This window comes from Glossina fuscipes, unplaced genomic scaffold (assembly GCF_014805625.2).
Source record: "Glossina fuscipes isolate IAEA_lab_2018 unplaced genomic scaffold, Yale_Gfus_2 0, whole genome shotgun sequence".
Taxonomy (NCBI): Eukaryota; Metazoa; Arthropoda; class Insecta; order Diptera; family Glossinidae; genus Glossina; species Glossina fuscipes.
Window position 1 is genome coordinate 8174702 of NW_023998414.1, and position 10647 is coordinate 8185348.

General features: G+C 32.3%; 2 protein-coding genes across 4 annotated transcripts in view; one reads left to right on the plus strand and one right to left on the minus strand.

Moving 5' to 3' along the window:
* Positions 1-3860, minus strand: part of LOC119639329 (dual specificity protein phosphatase MPK-4) — an 8837-nt gene extending 4977 nt beyond the window's left edge. Inside the window, exons 1-3 of one of the 3 annotated variants that reach the window (XM_038036634.1) lie at positions 3488-3860; positions 3244-3405; positions 3006-3137 (exon numbers count right to left, since the gene is read on the minus strand). In XM_038036634.1, coding sequence (XP_037892562.1) covers positions 3006-3137; positions 3244-3405; positions 3488-3515 — 322 coding nt within the window. In that variant the 5' untranslated portion in view covers positions 3516-3860. Of the gene's footprint in view, positions 1-3005; positions 3138-3243 lie in introns of all 3 variants that reach the window. The other 2 variants (XM_038036649.1, XM_038036641.1) reach the window with 2 other exon arrangements.
* A 495-nt stretch (positions 3861-4355) lies between these two features.
* On the plus strand, positions 4356-5589 carry LOC119639317 (pyridoxal phosphate phosphatase PHOSPHO2). Its single transcript, XM_038036622.1, has one exon. The coding sequence runs from the start codon at positions 4437-4439 to the stop codon at positions 5373-5375; it is 939 nt and encodes a 312-aa protein (XP_037892550.1). The 5' UTR covers positions 4356-4436; the 3' UTR covers positions 5376-5589.
* Positions 5590-10647: the final 5058 nt, after the last annotated feature.

Genomic DNA, 10647 nt, shown 5'->3' on the forward strand with positions numbered 1-10647 from the left:
TTTTTTTTTTTTTTTAAACTTTTATTTAATAAAACCATTTTCCCTGACATATGTGTAGATAAAGATATGGGTTTTTATTATTTCTTATGAGTCTTCTTCCTTTCTTTCTCATATTCTGCCCATCAATATTGAGAGCAAACTAACGATTTTTTGTTATCTAACAAATTTTTCAACAAGTTTTGCTCAGCACCAAGTGTATGTACACACATGCACGTTATGCAATCACCTTATTTGTGTGCACTGACTTACGAATTGGTTGGTTGCTATAGTAAACTAAATTATTTTTTATTGAAAATAAACAATGTAAAGAAGAGGAAAAATTTCGCTTCTGGATATTGGGTTTGAAAAAATTCGCTGTCTCGAATCGGTTAAATTCCGGACAAAATAAATTTAATAAATTATTCGTGTATTATTTATATCTGGTGTACCTTCGTTATAGCTCGATAAAAAAGAAAAGAGAAAAATCTCTTCTGATATCCTTTAGATGTTAGCTCGAGAAGAAGAGGTATTTATGGATTTCTGTTGCCTGAAAATCTTATATATTCAGAGAAAATACAACTATGCAAAAATGTTTTATTCTGAGTCTTTAGTTTTAGAAATTACCCTTTATAAATATTAATAATTGCTTAGATGGTAATTACAGTTCGCATAGACCATAATAAATTTATGTTTTATTAAAACGATCAACATAGTTGAGAACTTGGAAGTGAAATTTATTCACAAATCCTTTAGGTTGAGTATTTAGCATTTTCGACCAGCGAATATTGTACGTTAAAAAAGAAAATATTGTAATAACATAAACATTTAGTTAAGTGATGTATTTGTATGTATTTGTGGTAAATAATAAAAGGCAAATATTAAGCGATGTTACACACGTGAGTATTGTTTATCTTAACCCAAAATAATAAAAAGTTTGAATATTCAGCAATTTTCTAGAGTATATCTTGTGTGCTTTTAATTAACTAAAATATATAAACGTTTCATAGTTTTTTTTTTTTTTTTTGCACTTTTAAAAAGAAAACACGCCGTTTCGGCCAAGGACATACAGCACGATACAGATCATTTTTCCGACCACTTCCCACATGTGATCTAATTTTTTATGTAATTCTTGTTACAAAATGTTAACCGTTACATGAGAATACGGTATAATTTTTCATATGCTATAGTGAAAATTGATCAATAAAAGAAATCGAAATTTAACAATCAACTCCAATCCAATTTGGATGGTGAAGATTTACTTTTAGTACACCATCCCATATAACGATTCTCATGAAAAGCAAGCTTTCACACGTGATCAAAGCATCATTTTGCCTATCTTATCGCGAAAATATGTTGAAAGATTGTATTAGTCGATGTGGTGTAGGATGCTTGATGAGTGACCTTGCCCGACTGTAAATCTTTTCAGTTGTTTTTATATTGGAATTATTTATATATATATATATATATTATTTATATATATTATTTATATATATATATATATATATATGTCATTCATTCATCTTAGCATATATTAATAAAATGTGACCAACAATGTGCGTCAACTATATAAAAGATATCTGATAATGATGATGATGATGTGTTCATACAAAGACTGAAAGGATGCGCACAAAAGCTTCATCTTCATTCACAATAGAACAAAATAGATAATAAGTACACGCTTATTATATATATGTGAAAAGTTTACATAAACAATAATAAGCAAATGTATTGCGTTAAAACCTTATTCACATTATATTATGCATTAAATAGAAATATTCTATAGAAAATGTTTGTATTAAGCAAAATTAGAGACAAGAGACCTTACAATTAACAAAAGAAGAAGATTTCTCTTTACTTACTATAATCCAATGTCTTTTTTTGTTCACATCTGTCATGCTAATAGGTCCAAGGTTTAAAATGCAAGCAAATCGCAAGTTTTGGAAGGACATCATTAGGGTTTTTGTTTTTACAGGAAGCAAGAAGTTCATACGAACTCTTAAGACCACGTTTTAAGTAAATGCATAAAATTTTTTTAGTGTTTTTCTTTTTTAATTTGCTAGAGCGCGAAAACAAAAGCACCGATACTACCGCATAAGTTTGTAAAAAGAAGAACTGAAAATACTAACTATTTAGAGAGGAAAAGCGATTATATTCCATAAAATATATTCTATTACGTTCGTTAACCCTCTTTTCATCGATTTCTCGGTTTAATTTGAGCAATTAGGATATATCTGATTCCCGGACGAATCACAGATAACAGCAACTCACTTGTAGGTTCTTTTTTATTTGCCATTCGAGCCAAACCAGTCGTCGCGTCCATCTTCCAAAATCTTTCTCGATTGACATTGTTATAGCTGCTTCAATCTACATAGCCAACAAGCATCTGTTTTGACGGCGTATATATATATATATATTTATATATATATGTATATTTTTGTTTTTTCTTAAAAACACACGTTATACCGGAAGATTGTGCCGGAATAGATAAGGCTTTAAACTTCAACAGCACAACACAGATCGGCATAACTTCAACATTGATTGAATAAACATATTTGCGTTTCATACCTACTCAATCATGGAGTTGAATTTCCTTAGTTTGTAGAAGACATTCGGTTATCTAGCTAAATATATTTGTATTTGGGATGGCTTATGTAAAGAATTTTTATTTCACTGAAACTTCACCTATTTATTTAAAAAAAAAAAAGAAAAGAAAAGCGAATAAGACCGTAGATTGGTGATTTTTTTCCACTATCTTACTTTAAATTGACCTGTAAGCGACGTTAACGCATGAGTCCCTACAAAATTTTAGGCAACATTGAATTAACTATTATTTGCTTGATATAAAATACGAAACATCAATGGGTTACCTATGAGCCTCAACTATCTTTATATGTTTATGTGTTTTCGCTTTTAATAAACATTTAATTTGGCCATATCATTTGCAAATATCTCTCAAATCAAATTTTCGTATCGTAGCTATATATAACTAGTAAAACCATCAAGTATGTCTTCTTGCAATTACTTACTTTGTATGAACTTTGTGGTTAAAAAGGAAGCTTCGGTTATATGTTTTGGCAATGGCACCGAGTCTAATGTAAGAATGTGTGTAATATTAAAATTTTTTAACGTTTCCATATGAGTCGCTGCTGTTAAGTTGCCTGCAAAATGGCAAAAGAAAATTGAAATAAATCAATGCAGATGTTATTATAAACTTATTATATCTGAGAGTAATGGGAAAAAGAAATTCATTTTCTCTTTACTAACCTAAAAATAAGCCATTTATGATTTCATCTAAACTGACTGGATCATCAAAATCTTCGCGCGAGATGTTGCCCGTATCTTGTAACTTTTGTCCAGCCATCGCCAATACCGACACAGGCATTGCTTTTGGAGCAATGGATTTTTCGTCAACATTAAAGGTGCTGGCTAAACAGGTTGTCGATGGGTTCATATTAAATTAATTTTTCTTTTTTTTTTTTGTTTTATTTATTTTTTGCGTCAACCTCACATGCAAAAACAAACGCGGACACACACATGTACACTTTTTTCCTGTTTTAGGAATCCAGAATTATCCGAAGTTGCTAACCATGCGTGCTTTATAAAGGATATACAAAATATGAATAAACTGATATCCTTTTTTACTTAACAGAACACCGCAATTTATCATGATACTATCAACGACGGTGACGACGGCGACGACGGCTAAGACTGATTTCCTAATTCCAGTGTTTCAAACTTTAGTAACTAAAAAGCATTTACGTAAAGGTGGGAATGTTTACGAATTTTCCGCCAACTTCCTCTTACTCTTGCACATTTTTAAGTTGGAATGTTCATTAAAAAAGTGTTTATAATTTTAATTCTGTTACATCACATATACTAACAACCCTAGTTAGGGCAAAAGGCGTTGCCAGTTTAAATATTTAAATCTAAATGCAAGAAAGTGTTATAAACACGAATGAACGAGAGGTTGTGCATTAAACTTAAACTTTCAAAAATGATATTTCTAATTTATGATCTTCAATTGAAGCAATTACTAAAATCGAAATTTTATTTAATGCATAAAATATAATAATGTGAGAGGTAAGCGAATAATGATAATGTCTGCAGCGTCTCCTGGTGAATAATGATTGCTTGGATTCTACAAGTTTTTTTTTTTTTTAAATCGATTATTTGTCAACTAGAATAAAAACGAATTAATATATTCTATTTTTAGAGCAGTTTTAACAATATTTGGTTTATAACCTTTTAAAATTATTGTAGTAAATTCACTTAATGCACTGCTTAGCATATATAACTTGCGGCATCAATGCTATCGTACATATATTTCACGCATACCAACGCATCTAAAACGTTTGCAAATGCTAATAAATCAGCTGTTGTTCGCCCTTGGAAGAGAGGCAAAGGCGGTATTTACACTTTCACATTTTGGCAACAAACGACAGCTGTGGGCGACGTTGATGATAGAACCTTCGTCATCGCCTTTGCAACAAATTCATAGAAAACTGCAGTGCAATCTCAAAACAGGTGGTCGGCAGAAGCACAACAAATCAATAGACAATAACGCAACGATGACAACAATTACAACAACGGAGGAGCTGACAACAAGTGATCGAGAAAATAAAAATAAACTTTCGCTACGCTATTTAGCTGCTTTTGATTTTGACTATACAGTGGTGGCCCAGAATACTGATACGATTATACGTGACTTATTGCCTGCCAAAGAAAACACTAAAGAGTTGCACAGTATCATTGAAACAAAAGGATGGACCGATTATATGGCAGAAGTTTTCCGTTTATTGCATTCACATGGAATTAAATCTTATGATATTATCGAGGGTATTAAAAAGATACCTGAAGTGCCGGGTTTTGTACGTCTGCTGAAACGTTTAAGACAAAATCACAATTTCGATTTGATTATCATTAGCGATTCGAATACGATTTTTATTAACGAATGGCTAAAATATCACGGTTTGGAGGACAAGATCAATCGTGTATTTACTAATCCTGCCCATTTCAATGAAGCAGGGCAATTAATAATTAAACCGTATCATCATCAAACTGAATGCCGCATGAGTGCTGTTAATTTGTGTAAAGGTAAGGTGTTGGAACATTTTTTAATCGAACAAAATCTACGCGAGAACATAAGCTACGACCGTGTGGTATATGTGGGAGATGGGAATAATGATATCTGCCCTGTTATACGTTTAAGACTTCAAGATATCGCTTGTGCTCGGCAGGGCTACTCAATGGAAAAGAATTTAGCTAAGAATCGTACTAAAATCAAAGTTAGAGCTGAACTTCTACTCTGGAAGACTGGATTCGACCTCTTGGATCAATTAGAGAAGCGTCTGGCGAAATATGCTAAACTAGCAGAAACATTACCGCCAACTGATTAATGGAAGTATAAAATGAAATTAAATATTTAAATTAAAGTTATTGTCTCGAAATGTGGAAGCTCCTCTCCTGTAAAGCTTTACAAAAAAAAATTCACCGCATGCGTCCTCATTTTCCAATTGTTCTGCACATATTGCTATACATTTGTTAAGCCCCTTTCAATCCTATGAAATTTGTAAATATTTGCTTATAAAAATAGTTGTAAATATATTTAAAAATATACATTTTATATCAACATACATGTACATATATATATATATGTATGTGTGTATATAAATATGTAAAAGTAAAAATGCTTTTAAATTTTATTGAATACTTTGTACAAATATTTTAAATATTTTTGTGTTTTCTGTACCAACACTATTCTGTTCGGTGTATATGTATATACATTGTTAACACATATGTTTAAGTGCATATTGTTGGTTGCCTTTAAACTTCTCGTGATTTTTCTTCAAACATTCCATATACATGCAAAACTTTGTGTCCCCTATTTGAATGGTGAACGTATACTGGCGATTTCATACCCTTCGTAACATAAAAAATTTGCATTATAGCCGTTCCGCTCGTCTGATCTACGTTTCGAAACTGTGAAAGTCAGCGCAATTAAGGCGAATTGTATATATTTAATGTAATTAATTATAAGACGAAGGGATCAAAATTATCTAATATGTGACTTCATTAACTGAAAAAAAGAAAAAATTTCAAAAAAATCAAAAATTTAGATACGTTGGACGACTTATACATAGCATATAGATTATCTAAAAAATTGCAATGGGAAAGCATTTATCGATCGTCTGTTAGTATTTTCAAGCAGTCCCTTAGTTAATCATAAGATTGCTCTCGACATTCTCTTCACACCAGCCCGCATATTTTTTGGTGAGCTTGCAATGCGTTCCCGCTTCTTAGCTTAGCTAAGCGTTTTAATCTCTCACGCTAAAGCTTATGGTTTGATATATCTTTTGGATTTTTCCTACATAGTTGTAGGTCCATCGAAACCTTCAACTAATTCCCAATGATTGGGATGAGGACATTTATGAGTAATATCGTAGAATATGTCTAAGATACTCTTCTAATTAGTCTAAAATTCTGAGTTGATTGACATCTGTTCGTCCATAGATCTATTTTTTCAAAATTGAAACTTGGCATCTGTGCGCTGTGCAGATCAAGTTTTAAAGTGAGCATAATAAAACCCAAACCACGCCCACATTGGGCAAAAAGCTATAACTACGAAATTGTAATGCTATCAAAATTAATGCAAAAATATGGATCAGCGTCATGAAAAACCTCGATGCAAAAAAAAAAAGCATGACCCAATTGCCAATACAATAACAATCGATAGTAAACGACTACAAACGTAAGATCTATAAATGTTGAGAAATAAAACGTATTATAAACATTGGCAAGCATTTTCCTTAGCGTCGTCTAAATACTCATTACCGATAGACTGACTGACACGCCATCAACGGATAAAGTAGAATTCGCTAATGCACATTTCAATATTATCGGTATACTTAACTATAACGAATCACGATGCTAACGCAAAATTTTATCGTTGAACCAAGTTTCCCTGGCACCATTCGTCTCGCTTCAGGATTTTCCAAGTTGAATATAATCATATTATGATCATAAAAAGTGAAAATATAATAGATTCATTCTTCTTAGCATCGTATCTTTTGTAATACTATCCGACTAATCGGGTTAGTCATTTAAGTTTCACTTTGTTTTTGCCCTGTACATTGAGCATCCTCCAAACGCAGCGCTATCTTCCCGCATTACGACATTAACTAATCATATTAAAAAGTTCGCATCTTCTGACTTGCTAGACAGCCATAGATGATTCGATTGCCTAATTATTTTGCTGCCATGAAAGATGATTCTTCGATTTAAAGACGTATTTATAATCTATCATTGTTTTTATGACCGATTATCTATTTGAATATGTTGATTCGTCTCTAGGGTGGGATCGATTTGAGCGGCTCCTCCTTGAAGATATGATCTCAATTTGCAGTTCACAAATTTGCATTAGTCGAGTTTCCAACAAGAAAATCGTTTATAAATGTACTGAGTTTCCACAAATCCGTGCAACATAAAATTTTCTTTTGATCCGCTTCGAAATAGTCTTTCAGTTCCGGTTTACAAACTTTAAGTTAGCAAATTTTGATTGTGTGTAATTTTAACGTTGCTACGATGCATTGGATGCATCTTGAATTGGAACTACTTCATTCAAGCATATCTTCCACGGTTAATATATCTTCTACTTTTCGAAAAAAAAAAAAGAAAAATTGAGATCTTTGTCCTTGACATGAACCGAAATATCATGATCGTGATCATGATAAAATATATTAATATATCAAGCTGTCGGTCCCAAGCTTAAATAAGGATTGTTCAATATTTTCGTCGCCGAAGAATGAGTGGCATATTCATTTTGTCAAAGCGTTTGTAGCGTATTCTCGATTTAAGCCTGCCCGTCCGTACAATGTCTGTTGTAAACTGTCGCCTGCCGAAAAAATGAACCTTTGGATGTTCTCGCAAGCAGGTTGATAATGAAAACGGATCAAATCTGCAGAAGGACACGTCTACAGCACCACGTAAACTGAAAGAAATAAAAAATTAGTCATTTGATCATTGATCAGTCGACAAATCTACCGAAATTTGAACGTATATTGTTTGTAGAATTTACTGCACTTATGTAAACACTGAGAAAATCCGCCACGCCTACTTAATGTTGTAGTGTATCATAATTGCATTTTTTTTTTTTTTTTTTGCAAAATCTTTCTAACGCACAAAAGTAAACTTCAAACACCCCATAAAGTATATGGAGTCCTGGGCAAGTTCAAAACCGGAATGCACCTAAGCATATTTATCTGTTCGTCTATCCAACTGTCCGTCTACCCTACTATGCATTATCTACGATAAACATTCTTCCCTTCATAGAAATGACGTTATCGCCTACAATTGCGTAAAAGAATTTGAAAATGGCCCAAATTTTTTAAATGACATGCCTTCAGCGCCCACAGGTCTATGCGACAAAAGCTATGAATACCTTTGATTTCCGTGTTTTTTGCTTGTTACTCATAAAGTACAACATAAGAAATACACGATATAAATTTCCACTTTTGTGCTGAAAATAAAAAAACAAGGCAGCCACACCCACCCAATATTATAAAGTATGAAAATGTAGTTTTTTCTTTTATTTTTTTTTTTTTTAGTCTTTTTTGGTATAAAGGTGGTGGCTATGAAAGATTCAACGGTATATGATTGTTGACTTAGTTGTTTTTATCTTGTCGGTGTTTCCGAAACTCCAATGAGGAAAGTTGATAACCTACACAAATTTTTCCAGTTTTCGAGGTTTATTGAAAAATTCGTCAAGTTGTATGCCCATGTTTTTTTACTCTTTTTCACCGTTGATCTTTTCCAACCAACCATATTGCCTTCTAACTTCTTTTATGAACCTTCTGTTGGACCCTTCCATCAATACAGAATTTTGAAAAACCAACTTGAGCACTACGAACACATGCCGTTGCTGTAAGTAAAGTAATTCGGGGATGGCTTTGTGAAAAGTGGCATAATCAGCTTTTCTACAGCACAACTTCCGATCGGCACTCCTTCAATAAAATGCATGATCCCTCCCCTGGTGCATCAAATCAATCTCATTATTCTTTAATGCGTGTCAATTAATGAAAGTCCTTAAAAATTAAAGCACTCTACTAATTAATTAATAATTTATTTAACTAAACTATTTTTTCCATTCATTAAATATTCCGCCAAAACCTAATCCAAGGTAGGTCGTAAGATGACAACTGACAAGATGTTGATAATAGCGTACATGCTATATATTCACATTTATATAATCATTTTGAATTAATGTTAACACTATGTGTTATTTTTGTTTATTTTTGTTATATCCCACTTAAGACATTTGCGTTACAACGATATATTAAGTTTGTGTGATGATATGCAACACCAAAAAGAGCTTAGGATAGACCCAACTTTTATTATTACCGATCAGTTTAGAATTATTTTTTGAATCAATTTAAGCTCGTCTGTCCGTCTTGTTTCTCTGTTTTTCAACGTACAGGTCACGCTTTTCAAAATACTTTGATGGAATTTGGTACACCAGCAGGTTTTGCTTCTAGGACGAACGCTGTTGAAAATAGTTCTGATCGGGCCACTTGTTTCGACCATATCCCACATAATGCCTTATGTGAATAACTATATTAAGCAAAGTGTCATAGCGTATGTAAGAGTGGACCCTTTTCCACTATGGTGTGTTTATTTGCTTCCTGTAATGTAAAAAATGCAGCACAGTTTTAATCCATTCAAAGTTTGATATACTTTATTTTTAATCTATAGCTGATGGCATTAGCGTTTTCATTCAAGATCGCCTGTCAGTTACTTTTTTCGATATCATATATCGACTTTCAATACTTTTATTCCTACTGATAAGAGAACTGTTTAAATATTATTGTTTTTTTAAGAGAACGGGGAGCCACCTAATCAATAAATATACCTTTACATCCTACGCCAGTTGCGCTAAGGTTATGTAAACTTTTTTGAGAACGTATGTCTGATGTATAACGACTAGAGATTAATTTACGTTCTTTTAGTCTATCAATCGATTTAGAATCTTTTTCTGACTCAACTTAGGTTTGTCCGTCCGTTTGCGTGATATCTGCCGATCATAATTTTTTTCAAAATATTTTGATGAAATTTCATAGGTAGCCGACTTCTGTCGGCTCCCTAGAGACGAACTCTTCTATACAGAAAGGATCGGATTGTTCATTTTTTACAGGCAGACTATGCCCGATAAACGGACTACATGGCCATCCGATTTATAAGCTAAAAATGAAAAGATATCGATATCAATGTATGATTGCAGTTTATTTATATTTACCTAAGTTCGGCATTAACACATCATTTTGATGATTTACGATTCGAAACGCGTTTTATTTTTCAAGTTTCGAATACGATTCTCAGTAGTTTTCTTAATACATTTACTAACGGTCGTGACATAATTACTGGATTTTTTTTTTATGTCAGATTGTGTATAAAACGGACATAAAAAAGTCCATCGACGATAATGGGATCAGCTTTAACGTAACTTAATAATAAAAACATGTTTTACGAATCAATTACGAATCAGTATTTATATATATAATTTATTTGCATTTATATATGATCTTTCTTTTTAATATTTTCAAGACAAAAAAAAAAAAAAAATTGTAAACATAGAGACAGTAATCGTACAACATATATTTGAGAAAAAAAAAAAAA